The sequence below is a fragment of the Haematobia irritans genome, chromosome 4, assembly GCF_050003625.1.
Source record: "Haematobia irritans isolate KBUSLIRL chromosome 4, ASM5000362v1, whole genome shotgun sequence".
NCBI classification, from domain to species: domain Eukaryota; kingdom Metazoa; phylum Arthropoda; class Insecta; order Diptera; family Muscidae; genus Haematobia; species Haematobia irritans.
In genome coordinates, this window is record NC_134400.1 from 40,568,858 (window position 1) to 40,596,131 (window position 27,274).

The following is a 27,274-nucleotide window of genomic DNA, read 5'->3' on the forward strand; positions in this document are numbered from 1 at the left end:
ATACATACATATATACTTGATTTGTATTTCCATTATCAATATCCTAGCCAAGGGCATAAAATCTTTAGGAAAATCTTTTCCTTTATTTGAGTTTTAGATTATTTTCTCTTCATCACCTACTACACGGGGTTTTTGGTTTTTGTCGTTTAACATTCAAGTTTAAAAAAAAAAATTTTTTTGGATGTAATTTTTCTCGTGTGTCTATGTGGTGTGTGTTTTTTTCGATATTGCATTAAATATTATTACTTGGTACTGTTTGTTAGTTTTGTTAAAATATATATATATATATATAGAGATTTTTTTGCAACTTTTTTTTTTGGTACATATATGTTTTTTTTATAAGTTTTTCTTTTTTGTTTTCAATTATTTAAGTAAGGACAAAGAAAACTCCTTTTGATCACCATTAAATGTTTCTACACTTAGAATTTTTATTAATTATACTTGAATGTGTTGTGTGGCCTTTTTTGTTGTTGTGTAGTAGTAGTAGTGTTTTGTTTTGTTGTTATGCATTTTATAAGAAAACTTTTTATTTTCTTTTTGTTTTAATTATAATCATCATCAGAAGAAGAATCATCGCTTTCATCACCATTTCTTGTAAAAAAATCTAAGAAATTCAAATTACGTTGATCAAGAAATTCATACAGATAGATCTACAATGAGAAAAAGAAAAAATACAGATGAACAACCAGCGGAATTTGTAAATAATATTAAAATAAAAATAATGTATATAGGAAAAAAATTGTATTTGTTGTTGCTTCAAGCAATCACGAAATTATATTGAAGCCAAAAAATATTTTTTCGGTTAAAAAGTTAATTAATTCAATTAAAACAATTCATTCGATTCAATTAATTTTTGTACAAAAGAGAAATATTTTTGATTTCAATCATCAAACTCAAGTAAAAATGAATCGATTATTAACAATTTAATTGGTTCAATTAATTTATTGTTCTAAAAAATTTTGTCAAAATTTTATTTCTATAGAAAATTTTGTCAAAATTTTATCTCAATAGAAAATTTTGTCAACATTTTATTTCTATAGAAAATTTTTTCAAAATTTTATTTCTATAGAAAATTTTGTAAAAATTTTATTTCTATAGAAAATTTTGTCAAAATTTTATTTCTATAGAAAATTTTGTAAAAATTTTATTTCTATAGAAAATTTTCTGAAAATTTTATTTCTATAGAAAATTTTCTGAAAATTTTATTTCTATAGAAAATTTTCTGAAAAAGTCAAAATTTTATTTCTATAGCAAATTTTGTCAAAATTGTATTTCTATAGAAAATTTTGTCAAAATTTTATTTCTATAGAAAATTTTCTGAAAATTTTATTTCTATAGAAAATTTAGTCAAAATTTTATTTCTATGGAACATTTTCTGAAAATTTTATTTCTATGGAACATTTTCTGAAAATTTTATTTCTATAGAAAATTTTCTGAAAATTTTATTTCTATAGAAAATTTTCTGAAAATTTTATTTCTATAGAAAATTTTTTGAAAATTTTATTTCTTAGAAAATTTTCTGGAAATTTTATTTCTATAGAAAATTTTCTGAAAATTTTATTTCTATAGAAAATTTTCTGAAAATGTTATTTCTATAGAAAATTTTCTGAAAATTTTATTTCTATAGAAAATTTTCTGAAAATTTTATTTCTTTAGAACATTTTGTCCAAATTTTATTTCTATAGAAAATTTTGTCAAAATTTTATTTCTATAGAAAATTTTGTCAAAATTTTATTTCTATAGAAAATTTTCTGAAAATGTTATTTCTATAGAAAATTTTGTCCAAATTTTATTTTTATAGAAAATTTTGTCAAAATTTTATTTCTATAGAAAATTTTGTCAAAATTTTATTTCTATAGAAAATTTTGTCAAAATTTTATTTCTATAGAAAATTTTGTCAACATTTTATTTCTATAGAAAATTTTGTCAAAATTTTATTTCTATAGAAAATTTTGTCAAAAATTTATTTCTATAGAAAATTTTGTACAAATTTTATTTCTATAGAAAATGTTGTCAAAATTTTTTTTCTACAGAAAATTTTCTGAAAATTCTATTTCTATAGAAAATTTTGTCCAAATTTTATTTTTATAGAAAATTTTGTCAAAATTTTATTTCTATAGAAAATTTTCTGAAAATTTTATTTCTATAGAAAATTTAGTCAAAATTTTATTTCTATGGAACATTTTCTGAAAATTTTATTTCTATAGAAAATTTTCTGAAAATTTTATTTCTATAGAAAATTTTCTGAAAATTTTATTTCTATAGAAAATTTTCTGAAAATTTTATTTCTATAGAAAATTTTCTGAAAATTTTATTTCTATAGAAAATTTTCTGAAAATTTTATTTCTATAGAAAATTTTCTGAAAATTTTATTTCTATAGAAAATTTTCTGAAAATTTTATTTCTATAGAAAATTTTATTTCTATAGAAAATTTTCTGAAAAAGTTTTTTCTATAGCAAATTTTCTGAAAATTTTATTTCTATAGAAAATTTTGTCCAAATTTTATTTCTATAGAAAATTTTGTCAAAATTTTTTTTCTACAGAAAATTTTCTGAAAATTCTATTTCTATAGAAAATTTTGTCAAAATTTTATTTCTATAGCAAATTTTGTCAAAATTGTAATTCTATAGAAAATTTTGTCAAAATTTTATTTCTATAGAAAATTTTCTGAAAATTTTATTTCTATAGAAAATTTAGTCAAAATTTTATTTCTATGGAACATTTTCTGAAAATTTTATTTCTATGGAACATTTTCTGAAAATTTTATTTCTATAGAAAATTTTCTGAAAATTTTATTTCTATAGCAAATTTTCTGAAAATTTTATTTCTATAGAAAATTTTCTGAAAATTTTATTTCTATAGAAAATTTTCTGAAAATTTTATTTCTATAGAAAATTTTCTGAAAATTTTATTTCTATAGAAAATTTTTTGAAAATTTTATTTCTATAGAAAATTTTCTGAAAATTTTATTTCTATAGAAAATTTTCTGAAAATTTTATTTCTATAGAAAATTTTCTGAAAATTTAATTTCTATAGAAAATTTTGTCAAAATTTTATTTCTATAGAAAATGTTGTCAAAATTTTATTTCTATAGAAAATTTTCTGAAAATTTTATTTCTATAGAAAATTTTCTGAAAATTTTATTTCTATAGAAAATTTTCTGAAAATTTTATTTCTATAGAAAATTTTCTGAAAATTTTATTTCTTTAGAACATTTTGTCCAAATTTTATTTCTATAGAAAATTTTGTCAAAATTTTATTTCTATAGAAAATTTTGTCAAAATTTTATTTCTATAGAAAATTTTCTGAAAATGTTATTTCTATAGAAAATTTTGTCCAAATTTTATTTTTATAGAAAATTTTGTCAAAATTTTATTTCTATAGAAAATTTTGTCAAAATTTTATTTCTATAGAAAATTTTGTCAAAATTTTATTTCTATAGAAAATTTTGTCAACATTTTATTTCTATAGAAAATTTTGTCAAAATTTTATTTCTATAGAAAATTTTGTCAAAAATTTATTTCTATAGAAAATTTTGTACAAATTTTATTTCTATAGAAAATGTTGTCAAAATTTTTTTTCTACAGAAAATTTTCTGAAAATTCTATTTCTATAGAAAATTTTGTCCAAATTTTATTTTTATAGAAAATTTTGTCAAAATTTTATTTCTATAGAAAATTTTCTGAAAATTTTATTTCTATAGAAAATTTAGTCAAAATTTTATTTCTATGGAACATTTTCTGAAAATTTTATTTCTATAGAAAATTTTCTGAAAATTTTATTTCTATAGAAAATTTTCTGAAAATTTTATTTCTATAGAAAATTTTCTGAAAATTTTATTTCTATAGAAAATTTTCTGAAAATTTTATTTCTATAGAAAATTTTCTGAAAATTTTATTTCTATAGAAAATTTTCTGAAAATTTTATTTCTATAGAAAATTTTATTTCTATAGAAAATTTTCTGAAAATTTTATTTCTATAGAAAATTTTCTGAAAATTTTATTTCTATAGAAAATTTTCTGAAAATTTTATTTCTATAGAAAATTTTCTGAAAATTTTATTTCTATAGAAAATTTTCTGAAAATTTTATTTCTTTAGAAAATTTTGTCCAAATTTTATTTCTATAGAAAATTTTGTCAACATTTTATTTCCATAGAAAATTTTCTGAAAATTTTATTTCTATAGAAAATTTTGTCAAAATTTTATTTCTATAGAAAATTTTGTCAAAATTTTATTTCTATAGAAAATTTTCTGAAAATGTTATTTCTATAGAAAATTTTCTGAAAATGTTATTTCTATAGAAAATTTTCTGAAAATGTTATGTCTATAGAAAATTTTGTCAAAATTTTATTTCTATAGAAAATTTTGTCAAAATTTTATTTCTATAGAAAATTTTGTCAAAATTTTATTTCTATAGAAAATTTTGTCAAAATTTTATTTCTATAGAAAATTTTGTCAAAATTTTATTTCTATAGAAAATTTTGTCAAAATTTTATTTCTATAGAAAATTTTGTCAAAATTTTATTTCTATAGAAAATTTTGTCAAAATTTTATTTCTATAGAAAATTTTGTCAAAATTTTATTTCTATAGAAAATTTTGTCAAAATTTTATTTCTATAGAAAATTTTGTCAAAATTTTATTTCTATAGAAACTCTTGTCATAATTTAATTTCTATAGAAAATTTTCCGAAAATTTTATTTCAATAAAAAATTTTGTCAACATTTAATTTCTATAGAACATTTTGTCAAAATTTTATTTCTATAGAAAATGTTGTCAAAATTTTATTTCTATAGAAAATTTTGTCAAAGTTTTATTTCTATAGAAAATTTTGTCAAAATTTCATTTCTATAGAAAATTTTGTCAAAATTTTATATCTATAGAAAAGTTTGTCCAAATTTTATTTCTATAGAAAAGTTTGTCCAAATTTTATTTCTATAGAAAATTTTGTCAAATTTTTTTTATATAGAAAATTTTGTCAAATTTTTTGTTTTTATAGAAAATTGTTGCAAAATTTTATTTCTATAGAAAAATTTTGGAGTGGAATATGTTGCAAAATCTACCAAAACATCAGGTATGGCAACCTTGATAGCAAATCGCAAAAGTATATTTTTCATTTAACAAGAAAATCGATATACTCTCGTTCTTCGATTAAATTTCAATTTAAACTTCTCTTTAAAGCAGAGCTTCCCAAATGGGGGGCGCAGCGTCATTTTTGGTTGAGCAGGTTTTGTATCATTAAATTTGTTAAAACAACACTAATTGTTAAGTTCAACAAAACATCAATAATATACTGCAAAAGAACATACCATTCGAACATTTCGATATGTTCATTTATAACCACAGTGAGAAAACAATAGAAGTTACATGCAATTCTATAATTTGTTGTAGGTTTCCCATTATTAGTCGTTCACTTTATTTGCAACGGCTAAATTTCTTGCTAATATATCAGAACATTTTAAAAATTTTGAAATCATTTTCGTCACTTTTAGACATAAAGTCAAAATATCTGTCTTGCCTTCATGTTGAAACTGATTTAAGGCGTACTTTATCAGTAATAGTACCAAATATTAAAAATCTAGCTAATGAAAGGAACAATTGCCAAATTTCCCACTAATTGATAAACTCTTTTATATTAATATCCATTAACATTTTTATTTTTAATTATTTAATTAATTATTGTTAATCATATTTTCAGCTTTTGTTAATATTTATTTCTGTTTTTTTTTGGGTTGGAGGCGCAACGAAATTGATACATTTTTTGGGGGGCGCGAAGCAAATTGGGTTGTGAAGCTCTGCTTTAAAGAGATCAATTTTGTCAAATTTTAAATTTGTATGTTTCAGGATTAACCAAATGTCGCCAAACGAAATTTTCCGATTCCGACTATAGGTACATGAGGGACTAACTTTTTTTCGAGGTGTAGAACCTTGAATTTAATGAAAATGTAAATAAAAAATAATTCATCCAAATTTTTATAACCACCGCAATAGAATGGTAATGGAGGTATAATAAGTTTGTCATTCCGTTTGTAACACACACATCGAAATATCGGTTTCCGCCTATAGAAAGTATAGATACATATATGCTTGATCAGGGAGAAATTCTAAGACTATAAAACGATGTCTATCTGTTGTAATCACGCTACAGTCAATAATGAACCTATAACCCATTTCACGCAGAATCAATTTTTGTCTGCAGGCAAATCAAGTTCGAAGATGGGATATATCAGTCCAGGTTTTTATATAGCCTCCATATAAACCGATCTCTCTCGATTATGGGTTTTGAACATCTAGACACCGAAGTTAGTCTTAAATGAACCCTAACTTGTTAAAAGAAGAATCATAACTTTTAAACAACCATAATGCGATTCCGTGCATGGTAGCAGAATCACATACATAATTGAGTATGAAGATCAGTGAAATCGCTAATATGTTTTCAATAAAAATCTTAATTTACATGAAGAAAATATTAAACTAACCAACTAAAATGAATGAAATAAATTTCAGTTAAATTAAAATAAATTAGTTTAAAAACTAGTACATGTAATTATCTTTGAAAATATATCAACAAAATTTTTCAAATTAAAATTTTATTTGAATTTTCTTTTTTTTATTAAAATGTTAATTGATTTAAATAAATTTTTAATTATAATAAAAATGAGTCATTAAAATTAATTGTATGGATTATTATTTTTTTTTTTTTTAATTGGATCAATTATTGTAGACTTTGGTGATTGATACTATCATTTTAATTTAAAAATTAATTATATCAATTAATATCGAGATGGAAAAAAAATTTGCTAAAAAGTGCTAAAAACATAAAAAAACGAACGGCAACCAATCTAGCAAAATCCAGAAATAACTTTTCTCTTTTCATCAAGCATTTTCGGCTGGGTTTTTTTGTTTGGAATTTTTGTGTTGCACTGTGTTATGGACCGAACGATGTGGACCAATTTTTGCATGATCAGTAAAAAGCATGTAATGACATCACGTGCCAAATTTCATGTGGATCGGATGAAATGTGTACCCGGAAATCAAATCTGGCCTATATATAATTATGGACCGATATGGATCAATTTGTTAATGTTTGTTAGAGCTGATAGTATGAAATTTACACCACCGGAAACGGTTTATATGGTGGGCTATACGTAAAAGTGGTCCGATAAGCGATGGCCGAATGACAAAGTTAATGTACCCCTCGTCCTATGGGGGAGGCTATAAATATGACTTGTATCAATTAATTGTTTGACAAGTGGATTAAGTAATTTATTATTTGACATTGGTAATTGACACTATTTTCAACTATTTACAATTAAATTAAAAATTAATTGAAACAATAATTTCGTGATTGAAGACAAAGAATACTTTTTCTAAAAAAAATGTTGATACTATCACGAAAATATAGAAATAAAATTTTGACAAAATTTTCTATACACACAAAAAAATTTCACGAAAAATTTTCCAATTAAAATTTTAATTGAGTTTTAAAAAATATTCAATTAAAAATTTAATTGATTCAACAAATTTTTTAATTGAAACAAAAATCAATCACAAAAATAATAGTATCAATTAATTTTTTAATTGGATCAATTAATTTTTTAATTGACCTTCAATTAATTTTTTAATTGATACTATCATTTCTGTGATTGAAGACATTTCAATTAAAAATTAATTGGATCAATTAATTTCGTGATTAAATCAGAAAAAAATTTTTTGTGTGTAGGAATAAAATTGTACAAAATTTTGTATAGAAATAAAATTTTGACACAATTTTCTAAAGAAATAAAATTTTGACAAAATTTTCTATAGCAATAAAATCTTGACAAAATTTTCTATAGAAATAAAATCTTGATAAAATTTTCTGTAGTAATAAAATTTTGAAAAAATTTTCTATAGAAATAAAATTTTGGTAGATTAGTTTTGGGGATCGGCTATATATAACTATAGACCGATAGGGACCGATATGAACCAATTTTGGCATGGTTGTTAGCGGCCATATACTAGCACAATGTACCAAATTTTAACCGGATCCGATCAATTTTGGTCCTCCAAGAGCTCCGGAGGTCAAATCTGGGGATCGGTTTAAATGGGGGTTACATATAATTAAGACCAGTATGGAGCAAATTTTGCATGGTCGTTAGAGACCATATACCAACACCATGTACCAAATTTCAGCCGCATCAGATGAAATTTGCTTCTCTTTTAGGCTCCGCAAGCCAAATCTGGGGATCGGTTTATATGGGGGCTATATATAATTATGAACCGATGTGGACCAATTTTTGCACGGTTGTTAGAGACCATATACTAACATCATGTACAAAATTTCAGCCGCATCGAATGAAATTTGCTACTCTTAGAGGCTCCGCAGGCCAAATCTGGGGATCGGTTTATATGGGGGCTATATACAATTGTGGACCGACATGGACCAATTTTTGCATGATTGTTAGAGACCATATAGGTTCGGTTAGGTTAAAGTGGCAGCCCGATTCAGGCTCACTTAGACTATTCAGTCCATTGTGATACCACGTTAACTAAAAGTACCTATTACATATGGGCACTTCTAGTTTTAACCGCTGAACCTTCTTGATTATTTTTCTTTGTTGAACCAACCAGATTGTTCCAAAAACATTAACAAACTGCTTAAGTTAACGTTTTCCAGGTCAGCCAGTAATCTAAAGCTATATGCTCCTAAAAGTTGCTTGCGCTTTACACAAAATGCAGGACACTCACACAAGAGGTGTTTAATTGATTCTTTTTCCTCCGCATCATGACAGCTTATACAATAGTCATTATACTTCGCGCCAATAGTTTTTGCAAAATCGCCTATCAGGCAGTTACCCGTTATAGCAGATATTAGGAGTTCTATCTGACGCCTTGAGAACACTAGCATATCTAGTGTGCGGTTTAAGTTTAAATGGGGCCATATTTGCTTGGTGTCGTTACAACCCTTGAAATTTTCCCATCGAATATTGGCCATCATAACAGCCTTCTCACGCAGCATGAGCTTGCAGGTAACCAGGGGCATACCAACAGATTCTAGTTCCCCTGGAATATGTAAGGTAGTCCCTAGCCTTGCCAACTCATCCGCTTCGCAGTTCCCCGGTATGTTCCTATGGCCAGGCAGCCATATTAGGTGAATATTGTACTGCTCAGCCATCTCATTGAGAGATTTGCGGCAGTCGATGGCCGTTTTCGAGTTGAGGAGCACAGAGTCCAAGGATTTTATTGCAGGTTGACTGTCTGAGTATATATTAATGCCCACATTTTTTGGAACATTACTTCTCAGCCAATTCGCCACCTCTCTTGTTGCTAATATTTCAGCCTGAAAAACACTACAGTGATTAGGTAATCTTTTCGCTATTCGAAGTTCCAGATCATTAGAATATACTCCGAAACCCAATTGTCCATCCAATTTGGAGCCATCAGTGTAGAAATCTATATATTCTTATTCCCCGGGGTATGTGTGCACCACGCCTCACTGTTGGGGATTAGAGTCTCAAACTTTTTGTCGAAAAGTGGACTCGCCAAAGTGTAATCCACTACGTTACGCACATCTGGCATTATTTTGAGGACCGAACTGTGACCGTAACTTTTTTCCGACCACAGCGATAGCTCGCGCAACCGCACAGCCGTTATTGCAGCTGACTGTTTGGCCAAAATGTCTAAAGGCAATAGATGCAGCATGACATTAAGGGAATTTGTTCCTGTAGAGACCATATATTAACACCATGTACCAAATTTCAACTGGATCGGAGGAATTTTGCTCCTCCAAGAGCCAAATCTGAGCGTCAGTTTATATGGGGGCTATACGTAAAAGTGGTCCGATATGGCCCATTATCAATACCATCCGATCAACATCAATAACAACTACATGTGCCAAGTTTCAAGTCGATAGCTTGTGTCGTTCGGAAGTTAGCGTGATTTCAACAGACGGACGGACGGACGGAAATGCTTAGATCGACTCAGAATTTTACCACGACCCAGAATATATATACTTTATGGGGTCTTAGAGCAATATTTCGATGTGTTACAAACAGAATGACAAAGTTAATATACCCCCCATCCTATGGTGGAGGGTATAAAAATTTCCATCACTGTTTAATTAATTTAGTCTTCTGAGTTTGATTAAAAAGTTAATTGTAGCAATTAATGTTTTAATTAAAAATTTCATTGAATTAATTAACTTAATGTTTCTCTCTTGATTAAAAGGTTAATTGTATCAATTAATTAATTAATTGAACATTTTTTCAACTTCAGTCAACTTTTTAATTGGAAATATTTTGTTGATATTTTTCTCTGTGTAACTAAAATCAATTTAAATTAAACTAACAGTAATGAATAACATGAAATTATCTTACATTAAAATAAATAAAATTAATTTCAAAAAAAAATTAAACTAAATACATTAACGGCCATTTTCATGTAGCTCTGTTAGGTTTTAACTCCCAGTTAACAGAAAGTAAAATCGAAATATCTTCTCTCCGGTTAACTTTAACTGAGAATTTTTCAGCAGTTAAGATCCTAACTGACATATGGAATATATAACCAAGATGTCAGATATGTCCGTAGTACGGTTTAAAAGTTCGTTAGCTAACGGAGCACTAACGGGGATTCATGAAAATGGCCGTAAATACAATTACATTACACTACTTTAAATTAAAAGAAAAGAAATAAATTTAACTAAAATAATAGAATTATAGAATTCGTGTTTTTTAGTTCAATCACGAAATTAATTGAACCAAATAGTTGTTAATTGAAACAACGTCATTAAACTCAATTAAAATATTAATTGATCCAATTAAACAAAAATAATTAGTTTCAGTACTTGAGTTTTAATTTGATTATAAAATATTTTTTTTATTGAATAAAATATTCAACTTAAATTAATATTTTGATTTTGTTTTTTTTTTTCTTTGAACACAGAAAAAATGTTTAATAATATTTTTCCGTAAAAATTGCGAAAACTTATATTTTATTTCAAACTATATGTTTTCGTAAAAATTACCAGAAATATTTGAATTTTTAAATTTTAATGTGGATCAATTTTTTTTTAATTTGTGTCGTTGATTGATATTATAAATTCCAAGATCAAGGCAATTTTGGATCAATTAAATTCAAGATTAAAACCAACAAATAATGTTGTTGTAGTAAAAAAAATCGAATTACATTTTTTTTTCGTAGAAACCTCTTCCTTCAAAGATATATTGTGTTTAGTTGGGTTTCCCCGAATGTTTGGTTTTGTTTTTTTTTCTTCGTTTTAATTTTTTTTTTTTTAGTTTTCCAACACATTTTAAATTTTAATTTAAAATTTATTTGATTATAATTTTTCCATATTTTTGTTTATTTGTATTGTATGTTTCTTCTTTAAAGCCATTTTATAATCAAAGCTATGTCTTTTTCAAAGCTTAAAAATATTAATACTAAACGACATACATATGATGGCTATTTATTTAATTAGAATAATTTAGAATAATTTCATTGCTTCAAGCAATACGTATTTCCTTTTAAATGTTCACTTAAAACCTAGTCTATTAATTAAGGACGACTGTTGTATTTTTTTTTTTTGTTTTGTTTTTGTTTCATCTAATCTATAATAAATTCTCATATGTATATTATTGTTAAAATTGTGTTGAGGTGGTCTTGAGTTGGTGATGGCAACGGTGATTTGTTAAAAAATTATGCAATTCGTTCGTTTGAAAACCATTAAGAGCTGCTGGGAATGACTTGGATAGCACTAATATAGATGCATCAGGATATCACACCTGTGTATTGCAAATATTTAGAATAGAATTTGGCACATAGTTTAATTTTTTTTTTCGATTTTTATTTAAAGAAGAAGAGAGAATGTATTCAGAAAAAGAAAAGGGAAAACAAAAACAAAGAGCACAAATTTAAAAATGTATCATACACTATTAAAAAAAAATAAATTTTATATGTAAAAAGATTATGGTAATACCGAGAGCTCTTACATACTCCAGTACACAGAAAAAAAATGTTGTTCAATTATTTAAAACTTTTCTACCGGATCGCATAAAATTTGCTCTTCTAGGAGGCTACGGAAGTCAAATCCGGAAATCGGTTTTTATGGGGGATATATACAATTATGGGCCAATTTTTGCAAGGTTGTTAGAGGGCATACATTAAGATCACATATAACAGAATTAGAGGTCGGTTTAGATCGGAGACCATAGGCTAAGGTGGAGGGTATAAAATGTCTGTGGTCGATAGCTTGCTTCGTTCGTGATTTCAACACACGTAGTTATGGACGGACATCGCTAGATCGACTCAGAATTTCACTACGACCATGAATATATAATTTTGGGATCGAAAAACATTGTCTGTGCCACGGTACATTTTCTGTGCCACCAGTTATAGTTCAAGGTACAGAAGTTCTTTGTTCTGAGCGTGTATCCTGTTTGGGATTTGAGATTGACTCTGATTTAAGCTTTACTAGCCATATAGCTCATGTGTGTACTAAAGTGAACTTTACTCTCAGGCGTCTTTACAGTCTCAACGTTGTTATGCCTGAAACAGTCAGATTTAGACTGGCTCATGCGCTGCTTATGCCAATCTTACTTTATGGTCTTGAAGTATACACAGGCACTAACTGTATTAATTTACGTAAACTTGATATTTGCTTTCATAGAATCTTGAGATTTGTATATGGCAGGAATGCTCGTGATAATTATGAAATGTATGCTTCTCGTCTTTTAGGTTGTTCGTTTAACAACTTCTTGCGATTTAGGTGTATTTATTTTTTCTTCTGTGTGGTCAAGTATGGTCTTCCTTTGTATCTTTTTAATTCTATTACTTTCTTGAATTCTAGTAGAAACAGTCAGGTTCTTATTGAACATTTCTCCCATGTAGTGCTTGAACGTTCTTTCTCAGTGCGTGCGGCAAGGTTATGGAATTCTCTGCCTCACAATCTAAAAAAATTCTCAGCTAGCCCTTCTTCATTTAAGCGTAAACTCTTATTACATTTCTCGAACGTTTGATTTAGTACTTTGTTGGGCTCCGATACTGACAATTTATCTCCTACTGTTTTTTACTAATTTTAATTCAAATTTACATATTATTAAAAGATTGTACGCTAGGTTAGGTTAAGAGTTAGTGTTAAGCAAGTTGCTTTGAATTATATTAAATCTATCAACATTTAGTCCATAGAGGCGTTAGTTGATTAAATGAATAAATAAATAAATAAATAAATAAAAAAACATAGGATACATTAGATTTTTAAGCAAATACTGACTCATACTGACAATTTATCTTCTTCAGTTTTACTAACAAATTGTTGGTTAAATTTCACTTTTTATTAAACGTTTAAACGTTACGATAAGCTAAGAAATAGTTTTAAGTGACTTTTCTTTAATTGTAATAAATCTATCAAAATATTGTCCATTAAGGCGTTGGCTGATTAAATGCCAAAATGCAATTAAAAATATTGTCCATTAAGGCGTTGGCTGATTAAATGCCAAAATGCAATTAATTCTTACGAAATCTTTTAAATTTCAAATGAAACTTATACAAATTTAGGATTAAGAAAATATCGCCTAATGAAAATTTTGTATATAATTATAGTACGAGTATGTGCATAAGGATAAATAATTTAATAATCATACAAATAAAAACGTGAAATAAAATTAAAATTGAAACATAAACAAGTACGTAGAGTAGAAAGTCGGGCGCGGCCGACTATTATCATAACCTAAACCAAACCTACTGAATTAGTAAACATAAGCATTTGTAGGGTAACAATGGTATAGATTTGAGAGACCGCATTTCCATATTTAAGAACATTAAGGGGTACATTTTTATGGGAGTTTTATAACAATCTAAGCAGAAATGTCTGATATTATATATAGTTGTAGCTATAGCTGATTTTGCGGAAAGTGGTGTGATCGAGCCATCATCAAGTCCTTGGTGCTCACCAGTTGTACTAGTCAAAAAGAAAGATGGAAGCACCCGATTTTGCGTGGACTACAGAAAGTTAAATGATGTCACCAAGAAAGACAGTTATCCACTTCCACGCATTGATGACACGTTGGACACACTAGCCGGAACAACATGGTTTTCCACGCTTGATTTGCAGAGTGGATTTTGGCAAGTAGAGATTGCCGAGAAAGACAAAGAAAAGACAGCTTTTGGCGTTAATGGCGGTCTTTGGCAATTCAATGTAATGCCATTCGGGCTCTGCAATGCTCCGGCTACGTTCGAGCGATTGATGGAGCGGGTGCTAAAGGGGTTACATTGGAAGTCCTGCTTGATATACCTCGACGATATCATAGTGATGGGCAAAACATTTGACGAGCACCTTAAGAACTTGAAAGACGCTTTTTTTGATTTGATTTGAGCATCGCCGCAAGCCTCCATAAATTAACGCAAAAAGGTACGAAGTTCCAGTGGAGTGAAGAACAGGAACAGTCATTTCATCATCTAAAAGAACTTTTATGTTCAACTCCTGTTCTGGCGTATCCAATTCCTGGCGAAAAATTAGTTTTGGATACAGATGCTAGTGCGTACGGAATTGGTGGTGTACTAAAGGGTGATTTGTTAAGAGCTTGATAACTTTTTAAAAAAAAAAAACGCATAAAATTTGCAAAATCTCATCGGTTCTTTATTTGAAACGTTAGATTGGTCCATGACATTTACTTTTTGAAGATAATTTCATTTAAATGTTGACCGCGGCTGCGTCTTAGGTGGTCCATTCGGAAAGTCCAATTTTGGGCAACTTTTTCGAGCATTTCGGCCGGAATAGCCCGAATTTCTTCGGAAATGTTGTCTTCCAAAGCTGGAATAGTTGCTGGCTTATTTCTGTAGACTTTAGACTTGACGTAGCCCCACAAAAAATAGTCTAAAGGCGTCAAATCGCATGATCTTGGTGGCCAACTTACCGGTCCATTTCTTGAGATGAATTGTTCTCCGAAGTTTTCCCTCAAAATGGCCATAGAATCGCGAGCTGTGTGGCATGTAGCGCCATCTTGTTGAAACCACATGTCAACCAAGTTCAGTTCTTCCATTTTTGGCAACAAAAAGTTTGTTAGCATCGAACGATAGCGATCGCCATTCACCGTAACGTTGCGTCCAACAGCATCTTTGAAAAAATACGGTCCAATGATTCCACCAGCGTACAAACCACACCAAACAGTGCATTTTTCGGGATGCATGGGCAGTTCTTGAACGGCTTCTGGTTGCTCTTCACTCCAAATGCGGCAATTTTGCTTATTTACGTAGCCATTCAACCAGAAATGAGCCTCATCGCTGAACAAAATTTGTCGATAAAAAAGCGGATTTTCTGCCACTGATTTTGGTAATAAAATTCAATGATTTGCAAGCGTTGCTCGTTAGTAAGTCTATTCATGATGAAATGTCAAAGCATACTGAGCATCTTTCTCTTTGACACCATGTCTGAAATCCCACGTGATCTGTCAAATACTAATGCATGAAAATCCTAACCTCAAAAGAATCACCCTTTATCTCAACAGATTGAAGGTAAAGAAAAGGTCATCGGATATTTTAGCCGAACGTTATCCAAGCCCGAGAAGAACTATTGCGTGACAAGAAGAGAGCAGCTTGCTGTCATAGAAAGCGTGAAGCATTACCACAAATACTTGTATGGACAGAATTTCTTGCTAAGAACTGACCATTCAGCTCTACGATGGTTGCTTCAATTCAAGAATCCGGAAGCTCAGCTGGCACGTTGGATAGAAAGACTCCAAAGCTATGATTTCAGTATCGAGCATAGAAAAGGTGGCAAACACGGCAACGCGGACGCCTTGTCACGTCGACCTTGTAATGTCGAGTGCAAACACTGCTCGAAAGCTGAACATAAGGAAGAAATCGTGGATATCAGGCTATTGCACGTCGAATCTGGAGTGGACTGGCCAGCAGAACAGCGTAAAGATCTCATTTTGAGCAAAATTATTTCGGCGAAAGAAGAAGATAAGAAACCCAGTAAGAAAGACATCGCAGCCGAAAGCCCACTTATGAAATCATACTGGGCTCAATGGGACAGTCTATGTCTGGTCAACGGAACCCTACAACGTAAGTGGGAAAGTGAAGATGGCAAGAATAGCCGCAACTTGATAATCGTGCCAGATTCCAAGGTAAAGGATATTTTGACGGAATTCCACAATGGACCTAGTGGAGGTCACTTAGGAATAACCAAAACAGCCGAGAAAGTGAAGCAACGATTCTACTGGGTTGGATGCCAGAAATCAATTGCTGAATGGGTGGCAAATTGTGAGAAGTGCATAAAGGCGAAAGGGCCAAGACGAAAAAGTAAAGGTCTTATGCAAGAATATAGGCCTTATGCAAGAATATAGGCCGTATCAAGAAAACAAGGACTACGCCATTGCATCCGCAGTCTGATGGCATGGTAGAAAGGTTTAATCGCACTCTGGAAGAACATCTTCGAAAGGTGGTGGATAACGGCCAACGAGACTGGAACGATCATATACCAAAGTTTTTGCTGTCGTATAGATTAGCCATTCATGATTCTACATCACGAACACCGGCCAAGGTCCTATTCGGAACGGAATTGAAGTTGCCCGGAGATTTGATATTCGGTGCTACACCCAATGAGCTCGCCATGGAAGAAACCAGTAACGACATACCAAACACATTTGGTAAAGTTCACGAATCAGTGCGAAACAAAATAAAAATGGTCAGCAACAGGATGAAGGCGAGATATGATCGTGCAGCGAACACTGAGGGCTTTAAAGAAGGACAACTGGTTCTGTTATTCAACCCGCAACGAAAGAAAGGATTATGTCCTAAACTACAAACGCAGTGGGAAGGCCCATATAAAGTCATCAAGAAGATCAATGATATTGTATACCGCATTCAAAAGGACGACAGCCCAAGGTCAAAGATGAAAGTTGTTCACCTGGAACGTTTGGCTCCTTACGGAACGGGTTCTGTGCCTATTCGGGACGAACAGGCTTAAGCGGGAGGCAGTGTTACGAATTTGATATTTCTAGATTTAAGTTATTTAAATTAGTTTCCGTTAATTTAAATTTCAAATTGTAACGATAAAATTACGTCATAACTTGTTAGTCATTTCTTTATTTTCTAGTACTTTCATCTTTTGTGTTCTTAGTTTTCCAATCGTTCATTGTAAAAGTAACACCTTTTGTTTTACTGTTATAATTATCGGGTAATTAAATACGCCTCAATATAAAAACGTAACAGTATTATTAAGTATAAATTTGGAAAATCAAGCGATGTATATATATGGGAGCTATATCTAAATCTGAACCGATTTGGTTGATATATTCCGGGATAGGTTGAAACCACAGAAGGTTACCTTGTGCTAAATTTGAAGAAGATCGGTTAATAAATTGCTATATTTGACCAACAATAAGGTTATCAGGGACAAATTTTTAAAAATCGGGTGCTACATAGATTTGAGAGCTATATCAAAATCTGAACGGATTTGGATGATATTACAGGAGATAACCTTGTGCTAAATCTGGGTATAATCGGTTAATAAATGAGATCAATACGGTCAAAAATTAGGTTATTAGGGACAAATTTTTCAAAATAGGGCGCTGCATATATATGAGAGCTATATCTAAATCTGAACCGATTTGGATGATATATTGCAGGTTTGGTTGATACCACAAAAGGTTATTTTTTGCAAAAATTTGGGTAAGATCGGTTAATAAATAAGGCTATTATGACCACGACCATTTTCGAAAATCGGGCGATACATATATATGCTAGCTATATTTAAATCTGAACCGATTTCCATGATTTTTTGCATCTAGTACTAGAGAAGATTAGAGTACGCCAATTTTGAGTATGATCGGTTGATAAATAAGGGGTTTAAGGCCACAATTGGAAATATCGGGCGATACATATATATGGGAGCTATATCTAAATCTGTACCGATTTCGATGAAACTTTGCACGCTTAAAGGGTGGTAAATTAGATTACTTTGTGGCAAATTTGGTGCTAATCGGTTAGTAAATGAGCACAATCTGACCCCATTTATCGAAATCGGGCGATATATGTATATGGGAGCTATATCTAAATTTGATCCGATTTTTTCCAAATCCAATAGCGTTCGTCGTTGTACCAAAAAAACGCTATAAACCAAATTTCATCAAAATCGGTTAATAATTGCGAACGGAATCCTGCGAACAACAAATACATGGATAGACGGACAGACGGACGGACACCAAACGCTATATCGACACAGGTGGTGATTCTGAACCCATTTATCGAAATCGGGCGATATATGTATATGGGAGCTATATCTAAAATTGATCTGATTTTTTCCAAATCCAATAGCGTTAGTCCTCGCACCAAAAAAAACGCTATATACCAAATTTCATCAAAATCGGTTAATAATTGCGAACGGAATCCTGCGAACAACAAATACATGGACAGACGGACCGAGGGACAGAGGGACGGACACCAAGCGGTAGATTGACTCAGGAGGTGATTCTGAGTCTATCGGTATATATGGGGTCTAAAATCAATATTTCTGGTAGGAACATTTTTTGGCAGATCAAAGTTATACCCTGACCTCTATGTGGTTTAGGATATAGCAAGTATATATGGCCGTAAGTTCGGCCAGGCCGATCGATTGGCTAAACTGCAGTTTATGGGCCCCTCACCGATTTGCTTGAAATTAATATATGTTATGTAACTTAGTGTGCTGATTCTAACAAGGTACAATTTTTGTCCCGGAAATACCCGGGTCTTGAGATATAGCCCTCCAAAGGGTCAATAAAAACTGGATATATCTCCAAAAACCTGGGAGTAATCGAAGACTTTTTGAGATATAACGAAAATAACAAAAAATTAGGGTAAAAATTTTTTATTTTTATTTATATCTCCCAAACTAAATTAAATATTTAAAAAATATATTTTGCGTATAAAAGTGCATAAAATAAGCTTTCATATGACACCAAGTTTGTTTAGATTGGACCAAAAACCCTTTGGAAGGCTATATCTCAAGACACGGGTATTTCCGGGACAAAAATTTTACCTTGTTAGAATCAGCATACTAAGGTACATAACATATATTAATTTCAAGCAAATCGGTGAGGGGCCCATAAACTGCAGTTGCTCCGATCGATTTATCTGAGGGCTATATATAACTATAGACCGATATGGACCTAGTTAGGCATGGTTGTTAACGGCCATATACTAACACAATGTACCAAATTTCAACTGACTCGGATGAAATTTGCTCCTCCAAGAGGCTCCAAAACCAAATCTCGGGATCGGTTTATATGGGGGCTATATATGGTTATGGGCTGATATGGACCACTTTTGGCATGGTTGTTAAATATCATATATTACAACCACGTACCAAATTTCAACCAGATCGGATGAATTTTGCTTCTCCAAAAGGCACCGGAGGTCAAATCTGGGGTTCGGTTTATATGGGGGTTATATATAATTATATACCATATACTAACATCACGTACCGAATTTCAACCGAATCGGATAAATTTTGCTCTTCCAAGGGGCTCCGGATGTCAAATCTGGGGATCGGTTCATATGGGGGTTATATATAATTACGGAACGATTTCGACCAATTTTTGCATGCGTGTTTGAGGCCATATATTAACACCACGTACCAAATATCAACTGAATCAGATGAATTTTGGTCTTCCAAGAGGCTCCGGAGGTCAAATCTGGTGATCGGTTTATATGGGGGCTATATATGATTATTGACCGATGTGGACCAATTTTTGCATAGTTGTTAGAGACCATATACTAACACCATGTATCAAATTTCAGCCGGATCGGATAAAATTAGCTTCTCTTAGAGGTTCCGAAAGCCAACTCGGGGGATCGGTTTATATGGGGGCTATATATAATTATGGACCGAAGTGGACCAATTTTTGCATGGTTGTTAGAGACCATTTACTAACACCATGTACCAAATTTCAGCCGGATCGGATAAAATTAGCTTCTCTTAGAGGGTCTGCAAGCCAAATTTGGGGGTCCGTTTATATGGGAGCTATACGTAAAATTGGACCATCAATAACAACTGCTTGTGCCAAGTTTCAAGTCGATAGCTTGTTTCGTTCGGAAGTTAGCGTGATTTCAACAGACGGACGGACGGACGGACGTGCTCAGATCGACTCAGAATTTCACCACGACCCAGAATATATATACTTTATGGGGTCTTAGAGCAATATTTCGATGTGTTACAAACGGAATGATAAAGTTAATATACCCCCATCCTATGGTGGAAGGTATAAAAATCATAAAACTAGTATAGTTAAATACCCACCACCATGAATCAAAAATAATAGTTTCCTTTCCACAAATAAACACCACATACCGCAAACAAAATTTTGTCATAAATTTATTTCTATAGAAAATTTTTCTCAAAATTTTCTTTCTATAGAAAATTTTCTCAAAATTTTGAAAATTTTTGTACAAAATTTTATTTCTATAGAAAATTTTGCCACAATTTTATTTCTATAGAAAATTTTGCCAAAATTTTATTTCTATAGAAAATTTTGCCAAAACTTTATTTCTATAGAAAATTTTGCCAAAATTTTATTTCTATAGAAAATTTTGCCAAAATTTTATTTCTATAGAAAATTTTGCCAAAATTTTATTTATATAGAAAATTTTGCCAAAATTTTATTTCCATAGAAAATTTTGCCAAAATTTTATTTCCATTGAAAATTTTGCCAAAATTTTATTTCTATAGAAAATTTTGCCAACATATTTTTATACTAAATTTTCTCAAAATATTTATATATACAAATTTTTCTCAAAATTTTATTTCTAAAAAAATTTTTGCAAAAATTTATTTCTATAGAAAATTTTTGCAAACATTTATTTCTATAAAATGGGGGCTCTACCAAAACATGGACCTTTACACACATTATTCCGCACGACTTTCATGCAAATCGGATAAAAATTGCGATTTCCAGAAGTCATAGAAGACAAATCGGGAGATCGGTCTATATGGAGGCCCTACCAAAACATGGACCGATTCACACCATATCCGGCACACTTGTTTAGGTATGTTCGGCACACATAGTTGTGGACTAAAAATATCTCTCCTCTTTAAATTTCATGCATACAAACAAAGGAAGCCTTTAGTTGCTTCCTTTGTATTGATGGCGTAATAAAAGGAAAAAAATGAAAATTGCGTTATCTAGGTGCTTAAGACCCCAAGTCGGAAGATCGGTTTGTATAGGGGCTATATGGAAACATAGAATTTGATCCGCCTGCAGACACATTTTTGCAAATTTTCATCACATAGCTTCATTATTAAAGGCTATGGCGTGATTACAACAAGCAGCCAAACGGACATCGTTAGATCGTCTTAGAATTTCACTCTGACCAAGGATATATGATTGCAAATTGTTATTGCGATGTGTTACAAAATTTTCTATAGAAATAAAATTTTGCAAAAATTTTCTATAGAAATAAAATTTTGCAAAAAATTTCTATAGAAATGAAATTTAGCAAAAATTTTCTATAGAAATAATATTTTGCAAAAAATTTTTATAGAAATAAAATTTTGCATAAATTTTCTACAGAAATAAAATTTTGCAAAGATTATCTATAGAAATAAAATTTTGCAAAAATTTTCTATAGAAATAAAATTTTGCAAAAATTTTCTATAGAAATAAAATTTTGCAAAAATTTTCTATAGAAACAAAATTTTGCAAAAATTTTCTATAGAAATAAAATTTTGCAAAAATTTTCCATAGAAATAAAATTTTGCAAAAATTTTCTTTAGAAATAAAATTTTGCAAAAATTTTCTATAGAAATAAAATTTTGCAAAAAATTTCTATGGAATTAAAAATGAGATTTTTTGTTAAAACTTTCTCCAAATTTTGGTGGATTATTTTAAGCTCCGATAGCAACCGTGTCTCTATTTCCTATTTCTAATGTAACTTTGTAACTAAAATGTTTGGGGTTATAATTATATATATATATATATATATTTTTTTTTTTTTGTAATTTTATGAAGAAAAAAAAACAAAAATACTTACGTCAAGCAAATTTATGATTTCATTATTACTGCGATGAATTTTACGTGCTTTTTTGGGACAGCCAACATCCACAAGTTCACCGTTGGGCAGAGCATGCTTGTAAAAACATTTGTTACCAAAGGGACATTTGCCATCGCCCTGAAGAAAACGAACAAAAAAATTCAATTAACAAAACGATGCGATTGCACTCCAAATCTTTAATGGTTTCTTACATTTTTAAAGTACTTGCAGTCTTTAATACCAAGAGCTTTTCGATAATCTCCCAAGAGTTTATCTTTTTCCTCTTTAGTCTCAACCCAAAAGGCACTAGGACAAACAAAATCGGATGATACACGACATTCGGGGCAGGATCTACAATAAACATGTAGCAAGCGATTCAATAAAGGGCTTTTGGTTTTGTTTTGAAATCAATGTGTGGATTAGTTACCTGGTTATTTTATGTTCAAATTGTTTAGCTTGGCGCCATTTTCGTATACATTCCAAACAAAAGATGTGATTACAATTTGGCAAAATGCCAAAACGTTTTTCCCTTCCCGCCTTTTCCATAATGGTATCGAAACATATACCACATGTTTTATCCATCGAACGGGCTACCGCGAAGGAAAGCTCCATAGCTTGCTCATGCTGCTGTAGGCATTCTTTTTTATGCTTCTTCCGTTGGTCCTCATCATTGGGATGGAGACAGAATTGATCACACATTTCGCAAAGTTCCATGTGTATGCCATAGGCACAATATATGCCATAGGGACAGGGACTTTCAAAAGGGCATTCTTCATCAATGCTACCAACCTCCTGTAATCCAGTAGGATATTGTGGTGTCCCGCAAGCTCCTGGACCAAAGACCACATCAGCCCATGTAGAGGCTTCATTTGTTGCTGCTATTGCATGATCAACAGATGCTGGTACAAATGCAGGCGCATTTGCCCAGTTGTGTCGGCTAGTGCTGGGACGTTCACTATTTATTGGAGAGGATACAGGATTTGTGGAACTTGAACTTATGACTTCTCCCCCAGTTAGATCATGGGAAAAGCGACACATGGATCCAAAGCGACAAATTCCACGTTGAAAATATCTACATATGGAGGGAGATGTGGGCAGATGCTGCATTGAGGTCGTCGATCCCACTTCATCGCCGCCAAGTTCTGCAGCACGATCTTTTATCAAAGTTGTGGTTGATGATGATGTTGATGGCTGTTGTTGTTGTGTTAAAGCTGTTGATGATGTTGTTGCCGTACTCATGTTGTTCGAATCTGGTGGTGGTTGAAATGTTTGTTTGTTTGTTGTCTCTCAATGTGCAAAACAAAGATGTCCTTGATTGTTGTATTCTTTGTTTTCACCACCAACAAACGATAGCTTGAATAAATTTTCTTGAAACAATTTTCAATGCAGACACAAAGGAAACGGATATGACGTCTTCTTCTGCAATGTGATGATGTCCTTGTTGCTGAAGAAATAAATCAAACTCTGTGAAACCTCACACACACAATGCTAGTCTCGTTGCTGTTTCTTTTCATCGAAATTGTTATGAATACCACAAAAATTATATAAATAATTTATCGACATTAAGTTTTGAATGATACAACAACTCTCAAAAAGAATAGTCTACTCCTATAGTCTACTAAGTCTGCTACTTACTCGATGCTATGACACTTTGGAAAAATCCTTCTTGCTATTGCGTTATAAACCCCTACATGTATAGTTTATTTTTCTTTTCTTCTTCTTTCTTACTCGTCGGCCTATCCGAATTCAAAAGCGTTCCAAAGCGTTGGATATTATCAAATCGTAATAGTGTAACGTAAGCTACAAGACGTAAACTCTAAGGAGAAAAAATTCCAACAACTTTTTAACTTCTGGCTCCACGAAATTCCAACTTAAAAAAAAATTAAAAAAATCAAAACGCAATTGACGTTTGTACTGTTCAAAGTCAATTATGTGGCACATTTTGTCGTTTCAAAATTGAAGCATAATAAACCTAATTAATGCGTCTTACAGACTATAAGTTTTTTCGGACGGAATGTCTGTCTTACAGTGTGTCCAATCGGTAATTCGTTGATGACTAAATAATCGGTAAATGTGTTATCGATCCCATAAACATGCTGCAGTATAGATTATGCTCTCGACTTAGCTTATAATGTAGCCAATATATGGGATATGTTCGACACGACCACTGTCGTCCGGATAAACTTATAGTCTGCAAGGGCATAATGTAATAACTTGTATTGGAACCTGACGATGATATCTCACCATCGAATTCTGCCTTTCCACCGTTGCTCGCAACTTTTATTCGTACAAAATGTCTATGTCTGAAGTGAATCTTATAATGTGTTCAAAAGGATAAGATAATCATCGATAAATGCCTCATCGAACACATAAATTAATTGCACAATCCATCAATCAAGTTTGATATTGAAAGAATAATGGGGTGCATTGTATATAATCGCCAAAAAGTTGTACAGTATCTTGTTATAAGAAAGGCATGTGACGTGACGTTACTTTGCAACTAATTATAGCAAGCACAAATCTTTGTAACATAGTGTACAATGTTAACGGCGTTATTTAACATTGATTTGACTTCGTAGCTTGCGAAAAACCACACATCGATTTAGAAGGCTCTCCAAGAAAGTATTTGATTGTTCCAAAATGTTCCAAAAATCCGCTGCTGTTTTATTGGCTCCTGCCATCCGTAATGCCGTTCAACGTCGTTGCCAATCGGTTGTTTCATCCCCACCAACCCAAAAAGTTTCATCTGCTGTAAGTAGTTTTCATCATCTCGAATTTGTTCTTACAAAAGAGGTTACGTAAATCATTCTGGTATGAAAATTTATTTACTATGTCCTTTATTCCTTGCATTATAGGAGAAACTTTTCCTTGGCGGTGGTATGTTTGTGAGCACTTTGGTCATTCCAGCTTGGGTCTTGTATCACATCCGTGAATACCGTGGATTGAAGTAAATTTCAAACTCTTGCTTTGGAAAGCTTTATAATTTAGTCAAATTATGTGTTAATATGATTGTAAAATAGGAACTTTTTGGTTGGTAACCGAAATAAAGTGCTATCCAATTAAATGTCCTGCGAAATTATGTTCATAATTAATAGGGTTGATCTAGTATGGCTGTTTTTTAAATACAAAAGGTGGATGGGGAACCGAAAAGCTTCACAAATTCTATAAAAATCGTTCGAATACGATGCTCTCGAATACAGTGGAAGGAATATTGTTGAACAGTTATTTGATAAAGTATTAATAGAAAAATTAAATATTTCCATACTAAAAAAATATTGTTTAAAGTTTTGGGTATCACAAAAATGAATAGAGTATCGAATTGTTGAATACACAGTGGAACTTCCCTATAATGAATTTGATGGCACCAGAAAACTTCATTATATAGAAATTTCATTATACAGAAATTATATCAGAATACAAGAAAATGGGAAGCGGACAGTGGTGTCCAATATACAGAAGTTTGACTGAATTATTGGAAGAGGTCTTTTTGGGAAGTCAACCATGTGCATCACTCAGCGAAGAAGGCCTATGGAACATGGGTCAAGAAGTTACAGGGAATGAAGTCCGCTACATATAAAAAATTTTGTCAAAATTTTATTTCTATAGAAAATTTTGTCAAAATTTTATTTCTATAGAAATTATTATTTTCTTTGATTTTCTTCAACCTTTTTATGTATTGCAATACATACAGCCGACGAGTGTAGTGAATCTACAGTAGCTTAAGTATTTTGTTTTGTCTATATTATGCATACCCCCTGAAGAAGCGATTCAATATGACGATCGCGAAATATTGGAAAAAATAAATAAAATATTCAAAAAATACCCCGAGCTTGAAAAATCATTAATTTATTGTTTCTATAGAAAATGTTTGCAAAATTTTATTTCTATAGAAAATTTTTACAAAATTTATTTGTATAGAAAATTTGTGCAAAATTTTATTTCTTTAGAAAATTTTTGCAAAATGTTATTTCTATAGAAAATTTTGTCAAAATTTTATTTCTATAGAAAATTTTGTCAAAATTTTATTTCTATAGAAAATTTTGTCAAAATTTTATTGCTATAGAAAATTCTATCAAAATTTTATTTCTATAGAAAAATTTATCAAAATTTTAATTCTATAGAAAAGTTTGTCAAATTTTTATCAAAATTTTATTTCTATAGAAAATTTTGTCAAAATTTCAATTCTATAGAAAATTTTGTCAAAATTTTATTTCTATAGAAAATTTTGTCAAAATTTTATTTCTATAGAAAATTTTGTCAAAATTTTACTTCTATAGACAATTTTTCATTATTTTATTTCTATACAAAATTTTGTCAAAATTTCATTTCTATAGAAAATTTTGTCAAAATTTTATTTCTATACAAAATTTTTGCAAAATTTTATTTCTATAGAAAATTTTATCAAAATTTTATTGCTATAGAAAATTTTATCAAAATTTTATTTCTATAGAAAATTTTTGCAAAATTTTATTTCTATAGAAAATTTTTGCAAATTTGTTTAAGCAGTAGCCGACTATCAAACCCTTTTTCGGGAGGTTCAAGTGTAGTTCACGTTGGGTTGAGTGAATTACCCGAATTTATTCTGATAATTGGTTGATAGTTTTGCTGCAAGTAGAGGATGCTGATGAGGAATGTGGTAATTCCGAAACAGCTGTACATCCAACCATCTTGCAGTCTATAGGGCTTTGCCCAAATAAATTTGACAAGCATACTTTTCCTCTGTTGGTTAAGCTACACTTGTAGTTTAGTCAATGCATGGCTTTAAGCTGAGATCAAAAAAAAAAAAAAAAAAAAACAACAATAACGATTGAAGAGAAGCCAACAATAACAAATAAAACAAATTTTATTTCTATAGAAAATTTTTGCAAAATTATATTTATTTATTTTTATTTTCATCATGTAATTTGAAACGAGTAAATTTACAACTGAGTGTGTTGTAAATTTACTCGTTTGCGAATAAGTTCATTGTTCTTTACTTCTAAAAAAAATACCCTGAGGACGAACATCGGAGATGTTTCGAAATATTGGATAATTTTAAATAAAAATACAACTCAACGAAAACAACAACATCTGTTTTTATTCATATGACCTCAAGCCGAACTAAACAAATATAATTATATAATTTTATTTCTATAGAAAAGTTTGCCAATTTTTTTTCTATAGAAAAGTTTGCCAATTTTTTTTTCTATAGAAAATTTTGCCAAAATTTTATTTCTATAGAAAATTTTGTCAAAATTTTATTTATATAGAAAATGAATTTTGTCAAAATTTTATTTCTATAGAAAATT

At 30.3% G+C, this 27,274-nt stretch overlaps 2 protein-coding genes across 3 annotated transcripts; one reads left to right on the forward strand and one right to left on the reverse strand.

The window, feature by feature from the left end:
* Window positions 1-391: 391 nt before the first annotated feature.
* On the reverse strand, window positions 392-23,751 carry Mkrn1 (Makorin 1). 2 transcript variants are annotated; one of them, XM_075307708.1, is made up of 5 exons: window positions 23,622-23,751; window positions 22,414-23,430; window positions 22,199-22,337; window positions 21,987-22,124; window positions 392-650 (listed from the first exon to the last, which is right to left on the reverse strand). In XM_075307708.1, exons 2-5 carry the CDS (start codon window positions 23,223-23,225, stop codon window positions 543-545), a joined length of 1,197 nt encoding a protein of 398 aa, XP_075163823.1. In that variant the 5' UTR covers window positions 23,226-23,430; window positions 23,622-23,751; the 3' UTR covers window positions 392-542. The 2 variants fall into 2 exon arrangements, with proteins under 2 accessions (XP_075163823.1, XP_075163822.1); XM_075307707.1 differs by having other exon boundaries at window positions 22,414-23,492; window positions 23,622-23,729.
* A 792-nt stretch (window positions 23,752-24,543) lies between these two features.
* Window positions 24,544-25,050, forward strand: LOC142235053 (uncharacterized). The gene is made up of 2 exons (XM_075306284.1): window positions 24,544-24,737; window positions 24,842-25,050. The coding sequence occupies exons 1-2, from the start codon at window positions 24,627-24,629 to the stop codon at window positions 24,935-24,937; spliced, it is 207 nt and encodes a 68-aa protein (XP_075162399.1). The 5' UTR covers window positions 24,544-24,626; the 3' UTR covers window positions 24,938-25,050.
* The last annotated feature ends 2,224 nt before the right edge of the window (window positions 25,051-27,274 follow it).